This window comes from Cetorhinus maximus, chromosome 13 (genome assembly GCF_964194155.1).
Source record: "Cetorhinus maximus chromosome 13, sCetMax3.hap1.1, whole genome shotgun sequence".
In the NCBI taxonomy this organism is placed as follows: Eukaryota; Metazoa; Chordata; class Chondrichthyes; order Lamniformes; family Cetorhinidae; genus Cetorhinus; species Cetorhinus maximus.
Window position 1 is genome coordinate 16,176,040 of NC_135891.1, and position 24,994 is coordinate 16,201,033.

The 24,994-nt window shown below is 40.8% G+C and overlaps 1 protein-coding gene across 15 annotated transcripts in view; it reads left to right on the forward strand.

The window, feature by feature from the left end:
• The window catches only part of zmynd8 (zinc finger, MYND-type containing 8), a 120,283-nt gene that overhangs the window by 41,285 nt on the left and 54,004 nt on the right, over positions 1-24,994 (forward strand). For all 15 annotated transcript variants that reach the window (XM_078555004.1, XM_078555001.1, XM_078554999.1 and 12 more), the window contains exon 3: positions 4,591-4,736. In XM_078555004.1, coding sequence (XP_078411130.1) covers positions 4,591-4,736 — 146 coding nt within the window. The remainder of the gene's footprint in view (positions 1-4,590; positions 4,737-24,994) is intronic.

Below are 24,994 nucleotides of genomic sequence, written 5' to 3' on the forward strand. Positions count from 1 at the left end.
TTATATTACCAAGTGTATATATAATATGGAAATATAATGAAGATGAATCTGCACTGTGTATTTTAGTATTTTCAATTGGAAACAAAATTAGATTTTGTATCCTGTAAGGTGGGAAATGTTTATGGGCAATAGATTTTGGCAATTTGATGAAATATAAATTCCTTTGCCTTTAATCTCATAGTTTAAGAGAGCTCGGGTTTAAGATGGAGGTTGCTGCTTTGTTGCATTTTAGTTTAGAAGACAGGATACACCAAGCAAGGTTGTTAATTAAGAAGATAGTTATGATGAAGGTGCTTTGATCTAATGTGAAATTGTATTGTTCACGTCAAGGGCTTCAACGGATGCTAGAGATCCAGCTGATATGTTTTGAAACATCTTATCCACATTGCATTGGATAATCCTTGTGATAACGGTGCCTTTGAGTGATTGATGGCGCCGTCTTGAAAAGACTGAAGCATAAAACAAAGCAGTGTTTTCAGTGGTCCACAGTTCTGGCAAGAATGCATTCAGGCTCTGGATCTAGAATGCCATGAATTTTGGGCAGAATTTCCTGTGTATTTTCACTTTAAGAGGATATATTAGCCCCTTCTGAATAGTTTCCAATTTCCTCATAGAATTTTACAGTACCAATTACAGAAGTATTGTACTGTTTAGCAGTTTCTGTTTTTTTTTTGCTTCAGTGTATTTTGTTTCTCAATAAATACTAGATACGCCATACAAAGTGGTCTCATGGTATGTTATTTGATTATCTGAGGTGATAGGAGAAATCATCATCTCTTCTCCAGGTAGCATCCTTGATTGTTCGAGGATCGGCAAATCACAGCATAAGCCATGATTGTATTACAGGGCAGGGCAAGGAGGCAGGCCGCAAGTCTACTTCAGCCAGAACGGGGATCAAACGCTGCAGTTTTGGCATTATTCTGAACCCCACACTAGCCGTCTAGCCAACTGAGCTAACCAGCCTCATGATAGGAGACATGGTGGTCTTCTAAATCTTGTTCAGTGAGCAACTCAGTGATTGTGATTAATTGTTAGATCTGTGTTATGTTTACCTGAATAGAGTGGAGAATAAAGGCACCAATTTCAGTCTGTAGACTTCTTTTGTCTGTTTATGGAAGCTGTCATCTAGCTATTTAACACAAGTAAATATATTAGTAGGAAGGAAACTGTTACACCCATTTTCAATCGGTGTACTTCTAAGCCACATATACACAAAGGTTGGGCAGATCCCTTTTCAAATAACTAAGGGTTTAAGATAGACGTTTTCTCTTTGTTGCATTTCAGTTGGGAAGACAGGATGCACTATACAAACCAAGCAATGTTGATGATTAGGAAGAATGTTAAGATGAAACGCTTTGATCTAAAATGTAAATTGTATTGTTCACAAACGGCTTCAACAGATTCTAGGGACCTGTTAATTTACTTGGAATGCTTCAGTTTTGTGCTATGATCTTTGATTGGCTAGAGACTGGTTTTAGGATCGCCCAATTCATTTCACTCAGAGACAATGCAGCTGTCAGTTAGCCATTTATTTCTCTGGGTTGGATTGAAACTTGGGTTCCAGAGATGAGTGGTCGTTAGATGAAGTCACTGGGTTTGCCATGTCATAGACTCATGGAGCCATTTCAGTACAGAATGAGCCATTTGGCTCATCGAGTCAGTGCCAGCTCTCTTTAGCGCAATTCCAGTCAGCCCCATTCCTCTGCTCTATCCCTGAAGCCCTGCAAGTTTATTTCCCTCAAGTGCCCATCCAATTTTTGAAATTATTAATCATTTCCGATTCCACCGCCCTAGTAGGCAATGAGTTCCACTCAATGCATACAAAAAAAATTCTTCTTTGCATCTCCCTGCATTTCTTACCAATTACCTTAAACCTGTGTCCACTAATCCTTGTACTATTAGTGAATGGGTACAGCTTTTCTTTGTCTATCTCATCTAAAGCTGTCATAATCTTGTAACACCTCTATCAAATATCTCCTCAATTTCCTTGGCTCCAAAGAGAACAATGCAGCTTCTCCAACCTAACCTAACCTCGTGGCTAAAGTCCCTCATTTCTGGAACCATTCTGGTGAATCTTCTCTGCACCCTCCCAAGACCCTCACATCCTTCCTAAAAGCGCGGTGAACTGAACTGGATGCAATACTCTGGTGGTGGCCTAACCAGTGCTTTATAAAGGTTCGGCATAACTTCCTACTTTCGTACTTGATAACTGTATTTATGAATCCGCAGACCCAATATGCTTTATGAATTACTCTGTCAATATACCCTACTGCCTTCACAGATCTATGATGTATCTCCAAGACTCTCTGTCTCTGCACGTTCTTTAGAACTGTGCCATTAAGTCTATTTAGCTCATCTTTATCCCTTCTGTCCCTTGCACCCATATTGTTATACAATGTATTTGTCTTCTTAACTGTCTCTAACCTAAGTGTTTTAAGATTTTTTTCCCCAGTGAAATTGCAGTCACGTTGAGCTGCAAGTGATATGGACTAAAACGTTTATGCATAATAGGATGGGGAGAGAACTTCAAAATTGTGAACATGCTTTATAATAGCAGTCGCTATTAAATAAGCTCTTTCTTCCACTGGCCACTAGCATTGGATAATGTTGAAGAAAATCACTAACTTGACACAAAATGTAGGAAGAATGAGGACTGTAGTTCAGATGCAATGAATGCTCTAATGTAGTTTATTGTCCCAAAATAGAAAACCACTTTTCCTCACATTCACAAAAATCCTCTAACTATGGATCTAGCCTCTTAAAGCAAAGATCCAAGACTACTTTGAATGCTGACCTACAGTGTGTTGGGATCCACAACAGGATTAGTTGCTAAATTTGGCTGAGTCATTGTTGGAGTTGCTGAGGAGGAGTCTAATGAGTACTCACAAGGAGAGAATGCTTTGGGCTACTCGTGACCATTTCCTTGCAGACAGACAATGTTCTCTGGGTACATGCCATCTCTTTGTTTATATAACATGATTAATTGTTGAATTGCGTTCTAAAAGTCAGACTAAATAGGAGGACTATTGGAGCTTCAATCACATTGGCCTGCATTTTACAATAGGAATAAATGTGAGATTATCAGTGCTCACTATTATCGAGGAGTAAATTGGACAGAAACTGCCAACATCTGCACATGGTGCGATTAAAAGCAAAAATCAGGAAGTTGCTGTCCAATTCTCCCTGCTCCTCCAGAAGCTTTGTTGTAACAGCAACTTACCAAGAAACTTGGTGTTTAAACACACTGATTGTGAAGTTGCAGCACTAATCCACTGGATACCTACTAAACACTTGAAAAACCTAGGGCTTACCCATTCAAATGTAAGTGAATTTTTTATTGTATGACTTTTAATTACTACCAAAAACTCCTCTGACACCGAAAATTTATTTTTTCCAAGCAGGGGCTCTCATTCCTTTAATTATTCTTGGAGATTTAAAGACTTTTTCATGTTTCCTTTCCATCTCTTTTAATCCTTCTCTCAAGTCCAATCTTCACATATTTTTCTTTCAATGCATGCTTTTACAACTAATCAAATAACCTAACTTGCATTTCCTGGTTTAGACTCTGCACAACTCAGTAAGGATTGTTCAATTTGATTTGTTGAAGAGGCATACTGTTGCTTGCCCTGTTCACACAGGCCCTGTTTGCACATGTCCTGGATCCCCTGTAGAGGGTGCCATTTTGTATCAGCCTCCTATTGACAGTAGATTACCGTTCAAAAACTCACAAATCTGTAAGCTTAGCAAAATTTGAGCGAAGTTTGTTTCCCAATGACCATAAAATCAAGGCCAATGTTGACTACTGTTTTGTAAGTACACTGTTTACAAATCGGAGAAGTAACTCAGCCTAATAAACCCATCCTTTCTGTGTAAGTCAACCCTCTTTAGATCGTCTCCCCATATTTTTCAATTATGGGTGGGATTTTCTGGCCCCACTGCCTTAGGTTCCTCTGCGGCAGGTGCTGCAAGCCAGCCAGAAGTCCGTTGACTTCATCAGGGCTGGAAAATTCTGGCCATATCCCTCTCTCCAGTCTTGTAACTGCTCTCAGAACTTATTTCTGCCCACACCATTACATAGGCTTTTCATGGTAACTTAGTCCACAGTCTATTGTCCTTCAGGTGAAAAAGATTTGCTTAACTTCACTTTGTAACTTACTAATTTTTTGCCTTGCACCTCTGGATATTTGAAGCCATGACTGTGGTTAGCAATATCCAAGCAAGATACTATTTCCTTTTGCACAATGGTAAGTGATAATTAAATGCTTCTATGTTCCACTAATGGTTTTGCCACTGTTTTTGAGTGTCCTGAGATTTGTTTTATATGCCTGCTAGCATCCTAAGATGTGAGGGGTAAATGGGAAGCCCTGTATGTTTTTTTTTGTTAGTAGATTGTATAAAAATACGTGGGACATTGAAAGAAACTTGTTTCGGGCTCCACAAATGCAAAAGGAACCATCCAAATGTATGACTCACGACAGGTGTCTGATGCTGTTTTTCTTTAGTGCATCTCACTAATTTTGTCAGCACAGATATGTTTGTCCGAATGGATGATGCTTTCTTAGTTTGTAATGATTTGAGTTTATTTTTCAGACCCTGGTTCTGCAGAACGTGCAGGACTGAAAAGAAAGCAACTTAGCCCTCAGCCATCTTCAAATGGACATTCCCCACAAGATGAATCATTGAGTCCCATTAAAAAGAAGAAGAAACCTGGCTTAGCTAATTCGAGTAAAGAGCAGGTATAGTAACATATGAGTCTGTCTAATTCATGTTTTGACATTTGGTGATTTTTTTTTTTAATCAAGCTGCATTATCCCACAATTATTTAATGGTTAATCTTTTGAAATTGGTGAAGAAACGCAAATAAAAATTTGAACATATATACAAGAAGAAAAATGAGCCCATCTAAGCCCATCAATCCTAATTTGAAACCACCTCCCAAACCACCCAATCTCCTAGAAGAAGATTAACAAAAAATATTCTGAGATTGACTAAAGTGATCAAGCAAAGCTCTAGGAGGTCGTAGTAGCTAATAACTTCCCAGAACCACAATTAACTAACACTTTCCCCCTAGAACTAGAAATCCCCTCTTGCTCAGAGATTTGGCAAATTTCTCTTCAAAGGACTTTGTAGCAATTTTATCCATTCCATGTTTTGAGAGTTTGTTCCCCACAACTAATTAAATGATTAAATCAGAAATGTAATGCATTAATTGAACTAATCTAGCTGCATGTCTGGATTTGTCAACTTTTCTTCTTGTCATTTATAGCTATATAAAATAAAACCTGGTAAAAAGAGTTCTGTAGCTACTGTTCTACTCTTGAGCTTTTGTTAGTTATTCATTAAGTGCAGCAATTTCTGCCTAAAAGTGCCAATTTAAGAACAGGGCACTTATGAAATTTTCAAAAGCTAGAAATACTGAAGCAGGAAACTCTTTCAGCAGAAAAGGAAGAGGATAATCCATGATTGTGGAAAATTGCAGGACCATATGCTGGTTTTCATAGTCTGTTCCTTCTTTCATCAGTGAGTAACATTTCTCTATTCAGGCTGAAAGCATGCATTCCCCTTTTTAATTAACTTTAAAGTTTTTGCAGACATTTCCTCCACTTCATATTGGGTTAATGGATCACCACATTGACTTCCGTGCTCTGCACACTTTGTACAAAGGTTGAAATTTTGTCATCAATCATCCAGTTTAGTATTGAACTCAGCAATATCCAGGATACTTTGCATAATTAGAAACTAGCCATGACATAATCTGAATTATCTGGTCGATGACTATTATGTGAGGGCTTTTTAAGGCAATATTAAACTGGCTATTGCTAGATTACAATGTACTTTAAGTTATGGCACAAAATCCAAATTGCCAGCAGACTTTATTGTAAGTTACTTGAGCCCCAAAGTTAATTTAGAAATGTGCTGCAACTACCACACACAAATTTTAAACTTTTCAAGCTTCAGTACATTTTTAATCCCCCAAAATTAGTGAAATAGTAGTCACTCTTTGAAGTTTGTTTCTGTCAATAAATGCTTTTTGTGTTTTGATAGCTTTGCTGTACTGGCATTTAATTAATGAAATTGACATTTATTAGCTTGTCTCACCTTGACAAATCAAAGTTTGATTTAATTGCAACCCTGAGTTACTTAGGTTTTAAAGACCCTGTGAGTAATAAAGGAAAAAGTATGTGTTCCTGGAGCTTTCAACAAGTTAGAAAACAGCAACTCTGCAAAGATCAACTCCCAGTCATATTGCTTCATTTTGTCTCGAGCATCATGTTTTTCAGTGTTTTAACAAAAATCAGTACAATGGAAATAGATTATGAATATCAAGATATCTACTTTTTAAGTCTGAAATACTAGATTTTTTTAAATAAAGACTTCTAACAGCCAACTGCTTGGATTTAAAATAAGTCTGAAACTATGTGGCTAAGACCTTGGACATCAGTGTGGTGAACCTCATTATTCTTCATTTGTCGAATGGCTGACAGATGACTTCCAAAGTTTTGAGGCATTTGGGCAGTTGTGCTTTTGTTAATTGGCTTCCAAATCTACATCTAACAAATCTTTTTTGATCCATTTCTCATTACTATTAAAGATTACCATTAAAAAAAAATGGTATAATGCAGCTTTTAATTGATAACGTTTTACATTTAGTAATGTTTTGTCCTCTACTTGTGTCATGATAAAGTCAGAGTGGCATGTTTACCAGTCCTTGTAATTGTTTTAGCTATTAGTTCTGCAATCATTAATCTTCTTGCTTTTTGTAAAGGTGCTAGGTAACTTTCTCAGTATTTCCTAAACTGTACCTGTTTATCATACCCGTTTGTGTTCTTTAGACACAACACTATGCATGTGACATGTTGGAAGGTGGTCCATCAATGAATTAGTTTCTTTCTAAATTGAGACTGAGACTCCACTGATAATGCACACCCAAAAACAATGACAGTAACACACAACTTGGGTGTCCTATTCTGATCTGATGCCGAAGTTAATTAAAGTTAACTGGTATGAGGCCCCTGTCATGAAGCACACACACACTAGTAGTTTTGAATGGGCTGCATCTGAGTTCAAACTTGCATATTAAAAGCTCTCAACTGGTTAATTTGGATGGGTGGACTGGAATCTTAACACTTTTTTTCATGGAGATGTCCTTAGTTATGAGGGAATGAATAAAAATTAGCAGCTGGAGAACAGGGCTCTGCACATGTAACTAAGCATACCTGTACGAAGCTTCTTTGCGGCTGGTCACTGAGATCTATAGCTGGTCACTATAGCTCCAGTCTGCTAGCTGTGCATCATATTTCATAAGTACTTTTCTGAAACCTGTAATTGAAATGTGCCTACAACCTAAATTATATATCTTCCCCTCTGACTAGAAAAAGGGGTCATATCCAGTATTGATATTAACCTGAGATACAAGACCAAAGATGACTTTATTGATTCCAAATCCATGTTTGTCACTTTAAAAAGAAAATCACTGAAGTATCACTCTGCAGTTTTGTTTGTTTATACGGGCCAATGGCTATCACTGGCGTAGTTTAATCAATTTGATGTGGATGTGATGCCATATTCATAGTGCAATAATTCTCTCCTGCAAATATTGAATCTAAATCTTGTCTGTAACAACTTTAATTTACAATTTTACATTAACTGAACAAAGGTGAAAATTAGTGGCTGTTTGCGACTCATATTTCATTTTTGAGCTGTTTAAGTCTCGCTAGCCTAACCTCAATGACATGCTTACTGTTCAAAGTTCAGTATTCTTGCTTAATCTTTTGAGAAGCACAGTCTGGCTATTGTACCAAAATCTATACATACATATTTTAAAAATGTATCTTCATTTAAGAATTAGTTACTCCAGGGTCCCTAAATATTTATTCTGGACAATTCTAGCATTTTTCTTCTTCTCTACTTTCATTAGAAATTTAATACTATTTTATACAAGCTTCCTGACTTTGATTCTATTAGGATTTCTGTTCTAGTGAACATTAAATGCCCCTCAATAATATGAAAACTAACTAGGTTTTTTATTCTTTTCGCCAAATTTCTTACCTATTTTTTGCATTTGCTCGTGAGATGTGGGCGTCACTGGCTAGCATTTCTTGCCCATTGATCAGAGGGCATTTTTTTTTTAGAGTCAACCATATTGCTGTGGGCCTGGAGTCACATGTAGACCAGACCAGGTGAGGACAGCAGATTTCCTTCCCTAAAGGACATTAGTGAACCAGATGGGTTTTTACGACAAGCGACAATGGTTTCATGGTCATCATTAAAATTTTAATTCTAGGTATTTGTTAAATTCAAATTCCATCTGCTGTGGCTGGATTTGAACCCAGGTTCCCAGAGCATTAACCTGGGTCTCTGGATTACTAGTCCAGCAACAATACCACTACACCATCACCACTGCCTTCCCCCGTTAATTGAGTGGCCTGTCTGTAGCTCAATGAAATTCCCATTCCTAAGAGATTGAGTATCATTGGGATGCTTGAGAGGGCATGACATCTGTCATTCATGGCCAGCTATCTATGCATGGGCACTTCACAGAACCCGTCACATTATACCTGCTAAACAAGGATGACTGGTAGGCTTTAATATTTTTCCTCACTTGCTAGCCCAGGGGAGGTGAGGTAAATCAAAAACGAAGAACTTTGGCATATAATGCCAAAGAACTTCACAGCCAATTAGGTTCATTTGAAATAATGTAGGAAAATGTGTCAGTCAATATACACACAGTAAGGTCCTATAAACAGCAGTGAGATAAGTGACTTTAATCTTTTTAGTGGCATTGGTTGAGGAAGAAATGTTGGTTATGTTGGGATATTTGGAGAACTCCTGTGCTGCTCTTTGAATAGTGACATGGAATCTTTTACTTCTAACTGAACAGGCAGACAGAGTCCCAATTTAGCATCCCATCTGAAAGAAGGTACTACCGACAAAGCAGCACTCCCTCAGTACTGCATTGAAGTGTTTTACTAGAATGTGTGTTCAAGAGGAGTGGGCCTTGAATCCTCAACCTACTGACTCCGGTGAGAGTGCTACAACAGAGTCAAGGCTGAAAGATAAATTGTTGCCGTGGCTAAGATCCAACATAAACACAAGATCTCTCTTTCTTTTTAAATCAGAGATCAAATGTGGAACCTTGATGGTCAATGTTGCTCAATGTCCACTGAACTATTTGAAGCAGCTACTTTTTATTAAATTTTATCCAAACTTTTCAAGTATCTTGCACAAAAAAAAATCTTTGGTAAAATGTCTCCAAACTTAAAAATCTCCAACTTAACATTTTAGCACAAAATTCCAACCCAACTTTTATGGAAATATTTTGCCACTATCTTTGTTTATTTAATACGTATGACAAACTTCTCAGGTTTCAAAAGAAGAAAAAAATCCTTGTAATGTTGTTCGCCTGGAAAATGTCACATCTATTCCTGTGATAATTTTGTGGGGAAATGTACCATCAAATATGGTGCTAAGACATAAAGTCCAGGAAGAGCTCCAGATTACAAGCATGAGGCTTTAGCTGATTTCAACAGAGATCCCACTGAGGTTAGCAGCCACAGACAGGTGACCTTGAATTTGGAGACCGTTGATTTCCCCAAGGTGGTGCTGAGTGCTGAAGATACTCAGCAGATTACAGCTGTGGACTTTGATAGAAGCAACTGGAAGGAATCAGAGAATGAATGTCAAAAATGGGAGGAGGAATAGGCCATTCAGCCCTTCAAGCCTCCTCCAGTATTCAAATAAGATCATAGTTCATCTGATTGTGGCCTTAACTCCACGTTCCTACCTGCTCCCACCCCTGCATAAACCCTTGTAGATCAAGAATCCATCTAACTTCAGCTTTGAATATGTTCAATGACGCAGCCTCCACCTCTCTCTGGGATAGAGAATTCCAAAGACTAACGACCCTCCTGAGAGAAGAAATTCCTCTGAGCCTCCATCTTAAATGGGAAGTTCCTTGTTCTGAAATTGTAGCCACAAGTTCTATATCCCTCGATTAGAGGAAACAGCCCCTCAGAACCTTGTATGTTTCAATAAGATCTCCTCTCATTCTTCTAAACTTCACAATGTGTATAGGTCTAACCTGCTCAACCTTTCATCATAAGACAGCCCCTTCATCCCAGAAGTCAACCTAATGAATCTTTTTTGAACTGCCCCCAATGCAAGCATATCCTTCCTTACATAAGGAAACCAAAGCTGTATCTGAAAATCCAGATGTGGTCTCACCATCACCCTGTACAGTTGCAGCAAGACTTCCCTACTTTTATACTTCAACTCCCTTGCAGTAAAGGCCACCATTGCATTTCTTTCCTAATTACTTGCTGTACCTGCACATTAACTTTTTGTGATTCATGTACAAGGACACCCAAATTCCTCTGTACCACAGCATTCTGCAGTCTTTCTCCATTTAAATAATATGCTGCTTTCCTATTCTGCCTACCAAAGTGGACAACCTCACACTTTCCCACATTATACTCCATCTGCCCAATTTTTGCCCACTCATTTAACCTATCTATAATCCCTTTGCAGACAAGGAGAGTGGACTAATCACAAGCCACCTGACACTAACAAATCCTCTCGAGTTTAATCAGATGTGTTGACAAATGCGATTACACAGAAACAGGCCTGTAATGTTTCCAAAATACTTTCTTTGGAGTTTGTACTGTCAAATTGTAGTTGATTTCCTGAAATAGGAGTTTGCTCTGTACTTTCCCTTCATTTCCATAGCCTGGATTGTTCATGAGAACCAGACAAAAGAGTCAAGGCTGGATTTTATGGCCCCCTCCCTGCCCACTGGGCGTGATTTTGGTGGGGCAGGGATTGGGGGGGGGTTTGGAGATGGTGGTTATGTAAACTCTGTCTGTAGCTTTCTGGCCCACCCCCACCTGGTTTCCATAATATGGGTGGTGGGTAAGGTGCCTATTAGCCTGCCTGCCTGCCCTTAGGCCTGTTAAGGGTCTGAAGTGGCCCATTATTGCCCACTTAAGGTTCTGAATCCACCTGTACTGCCATAATACGCTGGGCAGTGGCAGGCGAATGTCAGTGAGAAGTCCTTGTTTCAACAGCTTTGTTGAAAAGATGGGAAGCAATTGGGGATGTTTTATTATTCTGGGGGGGGTGCCCTCTGCGCATCAAGGGCCCCCTTCCTAGGCTCCCCGATCTCTCCCTGTCCAAAACCCCAGACTTGCCTCTCTCCGGTAACCAAGTTCTCTTCATCCCAGGACCTGCTTGTAGTCCTGGCAGTGCCTACTAAGTTCTGATCTGACTGGCTAGCAGCTCTCGATGGCAAGATTTCCTTCCCTTTAAGGGTGGAAGTCTGACCTTCAGCATGGTTAGGCTGCTGGCAACATGTTATTGCTGCAGGGTGACCTTTTTTAAGGTCGGTCAGTTTGGGACCGATTTTCCTGCCAGGAGGTGAGCAATCCATGTCCCCATGTAAAATCCAGTCCCATGGATATTTTAGTGACACTTTGCAGCTAGAATTTTATTTTTCAGAATTGCTGAAATGATTTGGGTGCTCTACAGGTAGAATTCTCTGCTGCAGATGGAGAACCATTTATGGCACAGTGATCCACAGCGCATGAAAATAAAAACCCAGCTTTTGAAAAGACCAGCCAAAACAAGTAATAGTTGAAACTCTTCTATATCATTACACATAAATACTGTGGCTGCAAGAGCAGGTCTGAGGCTGGGATTTCTGCAGTGAGTAACTCGCCTCTTGACTCTCTAAAGCCTGTCCATCATTTACAGGGCACAAGTCAAGAGTGTGATGGAATACTCTCAGCCTGCCTGGATTAGTGCGGCTCCAGCAACACTTGAGAAGCTTGACGCCATCCCCAGGATTAAGCAGCCTGCCTGGTTGGCACCCTATCCATCACCTCAAATAATCACTCCACTACTGACGCACCGCACCTTTGGCTGCAGCATGTACAATTTATAAGATGCACTACAGCAACTTACTAGGGTTTCTATGACAGCATCTCCCAAACCTGTGATCTTTACCACCTAGAAGAACAAGGGCAGCAGGCACATGGGAACACCACCACCTGCAAGTTCTCCCCCCAAGCATCACATCACCTTGACTTAGAGATACGTTGCTGTTCTTCCATCGTCTGTGCTCACTGACCTCCATTGGCTCCCTCTCAAGCAATGTCTTGTTTTTAAAATTCTGGCCTGTTGTGCATTCCCAGTCATAATTGCTCCTCCATTAGTGGCCATGCCTTCAGCTGCCTGGACCCCAAGCTATGTAATTTCCTCCATGCAATTCACCATCTCTTTAACTTGCATTCCTCCTTTAAGACACTCTAAAAGCTTGGCCAAAGAGGCGGGTTTTTAAAGTCATCTGACCTAATATCCCCTCCTTGTGTGGCTCAGTGTCATATTTTGTTTTATAATACTCTGAAGCACCTTGGGATGTTTCATTACATTAAAGGTGCTATATAAATATGTTGTTAACAGTTCAAAGAAAGTTGCTGGTGGGCAAAATTATTGTTGCTTTTTTTTTGTGCTACTTGTGAGCTTCCGATTAACATCTTAATGGGAATCTTTTCAATTGGAGATCCCAAATGCTGCACTCAGTGTTTTGTTGACTATACTGTTATGGCTGTGGGTTGCTTCTAGTGAACTGGCTAAGTAGCTTCACTTGTGCTACGGTATGTATAACTGGACCCCCTAGTCTCCACAGAAAATGGCTTTCTTTTCTACAGTTGTCTTCGGTTTCATCTGGGGATCTTTCCATCATCAATTCTTACATTGAAGGATCTTGCATTAATTTGCTGTTGCAATTGTGCTGGTGGCTGAATTCAAACAACTTCTTCTTTATACTTAATGAACTATTTTGTTCTGTAGAACTGGACTATCTCATATCTGTAGTAAAGATTCTTTTACAGCTTTTACTAGTCTCTGATTCAGAAATTGGCTTGCTTTAGGGCACAATGTCTTGGTTCACTGTACAGTACTCAAAACTGGTGGGCTGTACAATATTTACTTGGTATGCGTTATGCTTGACCTGTGTGCTATTTTTGTTCCTGAAATTCCTTTGCAAATTAACATTATTCTCTGTCTTACCATTTAACTCTGGATTTATTGGTGAGCTGGTGACATCACTGAACTCCTATTGTTCTCCAAATTTTTGGATTCCCTTGAATTAAATGATGGTCTATCATATGATGCATCATCTACTCCAATAACTTGCTGAATTTTAATTCCTTCTTCACTTAGGGGTAAATATTACAGCATATTGAGTTTTTATTTTTGGCTCCCAAATATGTGTCAATTGGCATGACCTTGGTTGTTGTCAACATTGATAGTCATAAGCTGAGCACATCTACCTCGTATATCAGCAGGAAATACATCTTTGCCTCTCTTCCAGACAAAATCAAATTTTTAACTTTAAAATTGGACCCTGATTCTTGGTTGTCTTTTGGGTGTACTGATTTCTTTTTCTCAAATTAGTTCCAAACTGATCATTTTTCATCATTTTCTTCTCAAGTTTGTACTGCTCTAACTTCTGCAAATATGATATTTATTTTTGTTTCATTTAAAGTTGTTGAGACATAAGCCAATGGTTGAGATAATGTTCATCTCACCTGAACACTTCTTATGGTGACACATTTGTGTTACGCAGACTTTCTTCACTTGGTTCAAAGAGGTGTGGTTGCCCTGATAACTAATGAGTAGTCAAACCAAAAATTCTCTAAATAACCTATTTGTTGGTTAGAGAACTTATCTTGAGCTGCACTTCAATTTCAGAGGATCTAGTTTTGTCCATTTTCAGACAATTATGACTCAAACATGTCATCTCATTCTTTGAAATCCGTTTTTTCCCATTTTTGTTGGTGTTGCTTCTACTGGGCTTATTTTCTTGATATGGTCTTATTTAACTATATCATAGACTAAATCACTACTGTTTTGGCAATTCCTTTTATACTTAGTAGTGTTTCATGAAGTCATCTTTGACATTTCTCAGGAGCTGAGAGATTGTGAAAGCCATTAGCCCTTGTCACTTCCAAATAGTTCCAAAAAGGCAGGTAAGAATCTCTCTTTTTTTTTTCTAATATACATGCCAAAACCCATTCTTTGCATTGACGTCCATTAACAGTTAAGCTTTGGCTAGTTCAGGCTGAACATCATTGGTTCCATGTCAGCAAAAACAATCTTCAAGGGCTTCAAATTGCTTTGGATTGATGCACATTTCTTTATTATCTTTCACAAGTACCACCACTTGATACCCAGTCAGTCAGTTGAGATACTTGATGGGATTTTCCGGCCCTCCCTGCTGCTGGGATCGTCCGGTCCCACTGAAAGGCAGATGACTTTTGGCTGGGCCGCTGAATCTCCTGTGGCTGCTCCCAACCCAACATGGCCGGAAAATCCTGGCCACTATCTTTTCTATCTCAAAACTCATTTAATATGCCTCGTGACCAGTTCTTTTGTAGCTGGAGGTAATTTCTTAGCTAGTAACTGTCTAGCTAGTAACTGTCGAATTTTCCATTCTGGAGACTAGGTATGGTGGTTGGAGTGAAAGTCAGAGTGACTTCCACTGGAGATCTTGTGCTATTCAGCTTATTAATTATGCATCCATGAGGAGCACAATGAATCTCGTGGTGGGGCCAGCCAGAAGTGGCCCACCCCATCGTTACCTCATAGGCTCCAACGTCCGGGTGACATATTTAATCGGCACCCAGACAGCCATTCACTTACTACAGGCAAGGATCTCCTGATTACACCCCCACCTCAACGCCCCCCCACCCCACCCCATACCATTTGCAGCCTTTTAGCAGCTTTGGCTACTGGCACCCTAGAGCGGTCTGCAAGAAGGTAAAAGCAGTGTCAACTGACCTGAAAGTCCAGGAAGAAGTCTACCTCGCCGGGTGCATGGCACTTAGGTACAGTCGTAAAATAGAGCGTTCTAAATTTCCACTGGTGGGCGCTCAATTTGGAGGGGGAGCAAGGTTCTGGTGTGTTGGTCTTTTAATGAGCATTCATGAGATGCAAATGGAGTACCCGACATAGCTCAGCGGGACACTCAACCCACCTTTAAGCTGCCATGAAAGTTGGGAGAACAAGATTCCAAACTCTTTTCTCGACATCGGGAAACTGATTTTTGGACCCCTGGCAAATCTTGGTTGCTCTGCATGCCACGATTCCCACCGCTGGTGGGTGTGGAAAATTCAACCCTGTGTGTGGTTAGGATCGAAGCTACAAAGTGCCCTCCAACTTGGCCAGTGCATCTTATTTTCTGAGCTTTGATGAGCTTTGGTCTTGTGCTTCACACTCAAAGTTTGATACGTTGAATGACTCAAGCACCGAGGACAGGTCTAGATGCACTTGGTACTGTTTTGATGCATGTGCTACTTGTTTTTTCATGGATGAATTAGGGGCTGGGTAGCAGGGGAGTAGTGGTGGTTGATAGCACTGGACTTCTTGGCCCATGACTTTAGTTTTGTTGAACAAGTGCAGTGGATTGTTAGAATCCTGATGTTCTCTGCTGCTTGAATCATTGAACAGTTTTGGGTTTTCGAGGGTAGAATATTCATAGAGCACAGTTTAGCTGAAATTTAACTTGCTTTTTAAGAGCATTTGACACATGGGTCTTTTACAGATCCAATGTCAACATGTGAGGGATTGTGATCTTTATCTGGGTCACAAATAGCTTCCTCTGCAATATGTTGCAACTGTTTGCCTTTGGCCCAATTTTTGGACTTTAGACACTCGACTGAGAAATGGTTTGTTTCAACTCTAAGCAGGACAGGCTGTTTACCCACAGTAGTTGCTGTCTATTTCAGATGCTTTCTAAAATTTATTGGGTTTCATATTTGGTGTTATTCTCTCTCTCTCCTGTGCTAAATATTGGACTTACTACTTTCAACTGCGTTTTTGCTTTTTTCATTTGCCTTCCATATGGTTACAAGTCCCTTTCTAATACTATTGTTTTGTATCTCTGATGATTTTTCTCTTAAGTTTTCTTCTGGATTTATTGTCACGTCCTGGACAAGTTGCAGAGACTCATGGCGTTTATGACTCTGGTTTCATCAGGATTGTGGTCCTGATAACAATAGAGCATTTATAGGTTTTTCCATTAAATCGTTGTTCTGTCTTGCTCTAGGCAATAACAATGTCAGTCTTGACTTTGTTTCAAACTAAAGACCCAAGTATTGGACCTGCATGTTTGCCAATTCTGTAGTAGTTTTGATGTAATTAGGCTGTTTAATGAGATGTAGTGCAATCTTGTGACTTTCCTCGCCATCCCCCCTCCTCCAAAAAAAAATGTATCCTAAAGCTTTTCAATTGTTTGCTTGGTTATTTGTCATCTCCAGCTTTACTGAGAATGGTACATTTTCAATAATAAATTCCAGGAACTGTGCTGTAGCTGTATTTCCGGTATTTAACACTTTTACTTTGTAAATGTTCAACATTTTGAGCAGGATACAGTTAAACAAAAACAGTGCAGGATCTCTGTATGTTACGGTGCTTGGCTGAAAGGCAAGTGGAGATGCAAGAAACTTACTTTTCTGGCTTCAGATGTTCTTCTTTCCATTTTAGTTTATTTTTAAAGCATTCTGGTAGATTTAGGATGAGTTAGTTCTAATTTGGATACAGTGTAACACTTGTGATTGAGTTTAGTTACGAGCAAACTGGAAAAGACATCAGAGGTTAATGTAAAAGCAAAATAGTGCAGATGCTGGAAATCTGAAATGGAAACAGAAAATGCTGGAAAAACTGAGCAGGGGTCTGGCAGCATCGGTGGAGACAGGAACAGAGTTAACGTTTCGAGTCTGAATGACTCTTTCAGAGCTTAATATATGTTTATTGCCCATCCATCTGTGAGCTCTGTCCAGTGTCGATCATATAAACACAGAAGTTGGAGGGAACAATCGGGGAACTTCCTATATTTGACAAAATTATATAAATATATCAACAATTTAATGTAGTAGATGAATACTTGTACTTTTTTCCAGTATTACATATTTTAAGTTTTAACGTCTAATCTAGTTGCCATTCGATACGCTTTGTAGTACATTACTGGAAGGAAGAAAGAGCTTGCATTTGTATAGTGCTTTTCATGACCTCTAGCTGCCCAAAGTGCAACACAGCCAATGTAGGAGATATGGCAGCCAAGTGCCCACAAACAGCATTGAAATAAACTACCATATTGTCTGATTTATGTTATGTGAGGCATAAATATTGACCAGGAAACTAGAAGAGCTCCTCTGGCCTTCAAATAAAGACACTGATGATCTTTTATATCTTTCTGAGAGGGCAAGTGGGGCCTCAGTTTAATGTCTCTTGAGAAAGTGCAAGACTGAAGCAATACTGTACTAAGGCATTGTTATCTAAGTGCCAGCTGAGATTGGGATTTGACTCTGTTGTCTTCCAACTTAAACGAGAGTGGTACCAGAGAGCCAACGTTGAAGATATCAACAGCCATTTCATTACAAGACCAAGTTATTGATATAACAACTTTAATATAGTAGAATGTTCCAAGATGCTTCACAAAAGAGTGAAGGGAAAAAATTGATGTCAAGCCAAAGCAAGACATATTAGCAATAGGTTTTATGGAGAGTCATGAAGGATGAGAAGGAAGTCGAAAGATTTTGTTATGGAGTTCCACTTCTTGGTATCTTTACAGGAGAAGACAAAGCTGCCAATAGTGGGTGGGTTGGGGCTAGGCACAAGAGACAGGAGTTTAGGAACAGAGTTTTAGGGGTGGCTAGCATTGTAAGGTTATAAAAATACAGAATGGTGAAGTCATGAAGGTGACACATAGGGTTTTCATTTTTCTTTTATTCTTTCATTGGATATGAGCTTCACTGGCTGGGCTGGCATTTATTGCTCATCCCTAATTGCCCTTGAGAAGGGGGTAGTGAGTCGCCATCTTGAACCACTACAGGCCATATAACACCCACAGTGCTGTTAAGGAGGGAGTTCCAGCATTTTGCTGTGACAGTGAAGGAACAGCGATTATAGTCCCAAGTCAGGACAGTGAATGGCTTGGAGGGAAACTTGCAGGTGGGAGTATTCCTATGAATCTGCTACCCTCGTCATTCTTGGTGATAGTCATGGGTTTGGAAGGTGCTGTGGAAAGAACCTTGGTGAGTTGCTGCAGTGCATCTTGTAGATGGTACTGTGATATTGTAGATGGCCACTGTGCACTGGTGGTGAAGGGAATGAATGTTTAAGGTAGTAGATGTAGTGCTGATCAAGCGGGTTGCTTTATCCTGGATGGTGTTGAGCTTCTTGAGTGCCGTTGGAGCTGCACTCATCCAGGCAAGTGGAAAGTATTCCAACACACACCTGACTTTTGCCTTGTAGATGGTGAACAGGCGTTGGGGAGTCAAGAGGTGAGTTACTTGCTGCAGAATTCCCAGCCTCTGACCTGCTTTTGTTGCCACAGTATTTATATAGCTGGTGCAATTCCGTTTCTGATCAATGGCAACCCCCAAGACATTGATCGTGGGGGGTTCAGAGATGGCAATGCTGTTGAATGTCAAGGGGAAATGGTTAGAACCTCTCCCTTGTTGGAGATGGTCACTGGCTGGCACCTGTTTGGTGTGACACTTGCCACTTATTAGCTCAAACTTGAATGATGTCTAGGCCTTGCTGCGTGTGAGCACGGACTGCTTCAGTATCTGAGGAGTTGCGAATGGTGCTGAACATTGAATTCCAGAGCTCTAAGTTTCAAATTCAACATAGTGAAGAGAAAGAGATGATAGGTGAGCAGAACCTGGTGTGAAATAGGACAGTGGCATCAGAGTTTTAGATCAGCTGAAGTTTACAATAGTTGGAAGGTGGAATAGTGGCCAATGAAGCATTGGAATAGCTGAGTATGGAGGTGGCAAATGCATGGTTCAGGGTTTGAGCAGCAGATGGGTTGAAATACAGGAGGAGGCAGGCATTGAGGTGGAAGTAGGCAGGTTTTGTGATGGAGACCATTTGGGATTGGAAGTGCTCCCCGTTGGGTCAAATAGGATGACAAGATTGTAAACAGTGTAGTTTAGCCTGAGGTGGGTGATTGGAGAGGAAGTTGAAATCCATGGTGGATATACAGAGCTTGTGGCAACAGAGGCAAGCAGACTGGATGTTCGACAAGGAGGCATTAGTGGAGTCAAAAGAAATGGTGGAGATCCAATTGAGTCTCTTTGGCATACATGTGAAAGCTGATCCCATATCCCTAAGGGCAGCGTGTGGTTTAGGAAGATGAGGGAGCTAAGGGTGGATCCTTGGGGCTGGGAAGAAAAGCCATTGATGCAGATCCTCTGGGTACAATTGTATAGTACAAAGTGGAACTAAGCGAGGATAATCTCACTGAGCTGTACAACTGACATTTCTAGACATGAAGTATGATACAAATGCAAGTCTTTTTTTTCAGTCTGTTCCCAAATGGACAATGTAATTACAAACTGAGAACTGAGATGCACTCTCAAGTACCTCAACAAAAATGAAATGACCCTGATTCTTAACAAGTGTGCTGCATAATGTAGCCGAAAACTAACAGAACCAAGTAGTCCTAGGATTGATCCCTGGTTTGTGCTAAGTTGACCTATTTTAATACTCCCCACTGACATTGCTGGTATCCCGGATGCAATGCTCATGCAAGAATAGTAACCCCAAACCAATCTTGTTGGATTCACTGAGACTGCCTGCTGACACCAGTTGTCTGTCAGTGTTGCTGACTGCATGCAAATCAATTTATTATTGAGCAGTTTCAAAACAAGCCTATTCTATTTTCTATTCACCTCTTTAAAATATTAAGACAAAATAGGATATGTTTAACGTCAGGTATGAATTCCACTAGAGCCTTTAACACCTAAGTCTTTTTCAAAGGGTGAACAGATGTGAAATTAGTATTTTGAAGTGGTATGTGTGTGTATGAATAAGGCTGACATTTAAATGAGCTCTTTAATCTGGTCACACCTGTTTTGCAGAATTACTCATTCTCAAATTTCAGTTTCACCCGAGTGCCTGCCTGCCTCACCTTGTCTTTCTGCTTTACGTTTCAGTTTTGTCATTGCCCTAGAAATTGGTGTGTAAGTGCAATCGGTTTTTAAAATCTCAAGAGCTATGTCTTGCAACAAATTCAATGAATGAGGCCCGGTTGTGCAAACTCATGCGAACGACTGTTTTGCTTTTTCCATCGAGGGAGGAAAGCTGGAGTTATGTGACTCATCAGCTGAGTGCGCTTGGTGTTGTGCAGTTCCACTTCTCACCTCAATAATTTTCCTTAACACAATCCATGTTAGAAATGGCTGAAAGATCAGATATATTTTGGGTTACTATACCCTCCACTAATCTAGCCCAATTATTTGCATCATGTGTTTGCATATATCCAGGAAGATCTGCTGATAAACATGCCTGCAATTCCAGCATATTTTGTAGTCTAAACAATTGTTTCCATGGCAATTTAAAAGTTTAGCTTATTAAATATGCACATTAATGCTAACCCTACTGTCTGAAAAATCAAGAGATTTAAGAGAAATTCATGATTTGCTTTTCTTTCAAACATAAACCAATGTAGATTGGCAGTTTTTATTTTAAGTCTAACTGGTGGCTTAATTAACCTTTTAACAGGTCAGAGCTCTTGACAAAGACTTTGGGCTGAATTTTCAGGCCGCCCCACCCAAATGGGCCTGGTGTTCACTGGAGAATTACCGCATGATTTCCTTCGCATTGCACCTGAAATCAGGGGGCCCCCGAAAATGCCGGCGCAGGTGATTGCCAGCTTGAGGGGGGGAAGGGCAGGACAGGAATCCTGATCTCCCAGCAATTGGGGACAATTAAGGCAGTTTAAAAATTCATTTAGAGTTTGTAAGGGTTTGACCTTCTGATTTTTAAAGCGCCAGACGAGTTACTGCCTTCAGAAACTGACCAGCTGAAGGCAGGCAGGTACACAGTGAGAAGCCAGTTATGACTGTCCAGGGCATCACCTTAGCCCATAAGAGAGCCAGCAGAGCAAAAGGAAATGGGCGCTTAGTAAGGGGGTGCCCTTGGCTCTGCACAGGTGTAAGGGAGAGTGGGCGTTTTAGTATTTGGTCTTTGAATGGGGTTGACAAACACCCTGGCATCGCAGGGGCAGAGGAGCAAGGGGCAAGGCTGTCAATGATATTGGGCGATCATCTGCCCAGAAGGAAAGTTCCAGGTGGCAATGGAGGAATGACTGTCAGAGTTTGGGCCCTGTGGTGATGAGGGGCAACACTTTTGCAGGAAGGGCAGAACCCTGGGCATCAGGAGGACATAGGAGAGGGAAGAAGGGTAGGAAGGCAACGGATGCCATACCCTCAACGCAGGACCGATCACCGAAGGAGATTGCAACTCTACAGGCAGGCGGTCACAATGATCTGTGTACTCATTGCCAAAGACCTCTCACCTCTCGGCACTAGTTGTCGTGTGCAACCAGTAGCCATCTAAATCATTGTGGCCTTGAACTTCTTTGCTTCTGGCTTCTTCCTAGGGTCAATGCGGACCTCAGTGGCATCTCGCAAACAGCTGCACACCATTGCATCTCGCTATTCCCTGATGCCCTTTTTGCCATAACTGGACAGCACATTCATTTAACAACTAACACGGCTTCGGAGGACGGCGGGCTCTGGGTTTTGCCTCCATTGCTGGATTCCCCAAGGTGCAGGGCATCATCGGTTGCACTTGTGGGCATCAAGACACCCAGCGACTGTCCAATGCGATCTGTCAACAGGATGGAGCTTCCCATCCCTGAATGTCCAACTGGTCTGTGACCAAAACCAGTGTTTCCTCCATGTGTGCACCAGCTTTCCTGGCCACAGCCATGACTCCTTCATCATCCCCTTGCAGTTTGTGTTACCTCAATATTCACTCCAACCCTCAAAGGACATGGATGGATCCTAGGGGACAAGGGAAACCCTTTGGAGAGCTGGCTAGTGACCCCTCTATGAGAGTCGCAGACAAAGATACAGAGGCGAGACAACCAATGTCACCTGTTCAGACAACCATTGAGCAAGCCATTGGGCTTTTGAAGTTGTAATTCCAGTGTCTGGATGGGTTGGGTGGTGCCTGGTGGCCTACTGTGCTCTTCATAATATGGCCCTCCAGAGAAGTGTGGACCATGAGAACAGTGCAGCCCTGATGGGAGGAGGAGCTGGGAGATGGTGCTACACAATATGGTTGCCCCTTCCAGGAAGACGAGCTACCTCCTCTCCCTTATGGCCTCCAGCATTAGACCCAAGTCGGCATCAATGAAACAAGGGTCTGTCCTGTCCGGTGTGCCAGGCATCCAGTTCCCCTGTGACATCTTGCTTCCCTCTGCTGCAATGGAAGGCTATAGTATAAACTGCAGACCTCTCCCTCAGGCCAAAGGTCTTGGCGATGGCTGCTGTAAGGGTGTCTAAATGAGTCCCACAGTTCATCTGACTCACCTCCATTCCTGTCTCATTGCTCAAAGTGGACAGAAAACCTGTCCCTATATCAATTGAGGACTCACTTCAGGGAAAATCTGAACTTGAATCAGTTTCCAACTGGAGGCAGGTTTCTGACCCAAAAACAGACTTGGTCCCTGTTTCTCACCTCCATATTGAAAATTCAGTCCGATGTTACTGCATCTAACAATGCTTTCCAAATAACTTCTTTAAAAATCCTTCCCGTTATCAGTTGTGCATTATGTCTCCACAGACAGAAGGTCATGTTTATCTATGGTTTGTGGAGTTGGTGAATGAGGGAATGTTCTGTTTTGATTCACAACTCTGGAGCCAAAAGCAACCTAACGCTATATGCTTTTGCTAGTTCACCAAGTCTCTTCTCGCAGTACTGCTATTGGTTCATTGCTATTTTTTCAGGGAAGTGATTACTTCCCTATGTGACTCCAGTACTACCCTACGTGACTCCAGTGCCACACTGCATGATGGTTCTTAATGCTCTCGGGGCTGCTAGATATGGGGAATAAATACTGGCAAAATCATTTATAGTCATTACTAACACTAGTTACTTTGTGACAGAAATTTATTGCACTTAATCAGCAAGCCGGAACTGTAAAAGCAAAGGAGATGGCAGATAAGTTCAGTAAGAAGCAATTCAACAAGCTTTTCTTTATATCAATAACAAACATTTGAAAACGCCAAGAATACCTCCGAAACCTACTTGAATGCTGCCTCCGCCACTGTACTTTTGGATCCCACAACATAACCTGTTTGTTTTTCTCCTATTTCCCCCATGTTGTATGCTCCTGATGCTTTTCCTCCTCTTTGGGATCAACAATAAAAGCTAATGGGTCCAGTGTGGGAGCTAGGTGCAATTTGAAACCACACAGGAAAACACCAGGGATCAGATTCCACATCAGAGGTGGATCTGAAAGCAAATTTAATAATTCGGGTGTGGATTCAGGAAGGCCAACCACAGCCACATTAAATAGATTTTCAGCTCTCCAACAGTATTCACCTGCTGGTAATCTTGTGCCTAGGAGTATTTAAGTTGCAATGGAAGTGAAAAGGATGAATGTGGGTGAACAGATCTGTTTGAAAGGAATCAATGCTGTGAAAGAAATGAGAGCAGTCATCGGTTTGAAAGAAGTGATTAAAGCAAAGAAAGTTACCGTGTTGAGAAATCTGAGAAGTGATTGCAGAATCGCAGCAGTTTACTAGGAATTAGAGGTCAAAAGAAAATCACATTATCATAAATCAAATAAAAAGAAGAAACTGAACTAGAATATTTTCAGATTTCTTTAAGTATTTGTTAAACTCATATTTTTTATATTAGTACCTGCACCTGATTTTGCATCAATGGGGGAAACGGATGCTGATTTGTTTATAAAGTTTCATTCCAACTTTTTTTAAAAACACCCTCCCCCCGCACCCCACCCTGCCACCAGCTCCTGTCACCCTCCCTAGCATCACTCTCTCTCCCCAACTCTTCAATGGAATTAATTTCTCAGTTTGTTCCCAATTTGCTTGTGGATCTTTTTTCAGCTTTGTCTGGGAGCCACTCTTAAAGTTAGTTATGGGAGAAGTTTGACAAGTTTACTGGACAGCTTACTCTCTGTCTGGATGCTGGGATTGATGCATGGAATTTGCTGAGACAGAGGGGTTTTTCTTTAATCAAAGGGGCTGAAATCTTAGTAAATTAGGAGGTTGTGTTTTGTCAAGTTTGCTTGTAGATTAAGACCTTGTCACAGAGCCCAGGGTCTGGAGTTCCAGAAATTGGTGTCCAGAAGTTGGCACTTGACGAGACAGACAGTCAGCAGTGATGACTGTCATCACTCATCTTGCTGCTGGTCACGTTAGAACTCTGGCAGTCACTAACAATGGAAGCTGCCATTAAACACCCTGACACTAAACACTCTGCATTTGATAGAGGCTTGGCACAATACACTTGGTTTATACAACCTGAAGACTGACCTACTGCCACCAACAATCTGCAAGCCTATCTCCATGATTCACCTTGGACAGCAGCAGACTTCAGAGTTCCCTCGAGACGAAGGAACTCTGATTTTACTGGGAGATTTTGTCCTTGTTGGCATGCCTGCATGGATATGTTGCTTAAACACTCTGCATAAACCATAAGGTCAGAATGATCTGGCTCTGAGATGGTTTAAAAGCTGGTTGTGATATGACCTAAAACTCCTGGCAGATCACAGGTGTTGCATAATGAACTCAGCTAAAACTTCAAGATTCACTTAAACCTATAGCCATAATTTTGAGTGGGGGAAAAAAAATTACAGATGCATATTTAGTGTTTTTTGGTTTCCCACTTGCCCACCTGTGACTTTTTCATCCATTTGTTTTATTGGATGGAAAAATGTTGACATGGGAATAGGGAGGCAGAAAAGCCCAGCTAAGGTCTCTACATGTGATTTCAATACATCCTTATGCTGTGCTTGAATTTTAGATTGCGAATTTGTATATATTGGTTTAGATAATCTAGACTCATGCCTGAATAATGACTTCCAGGCTCAATCTAGTCAAGTTTTGGAATCAATTCTTTTCCAAGAAAAATATATGAGCATCTGCAGTATTATATTAATATTATTTCTGCG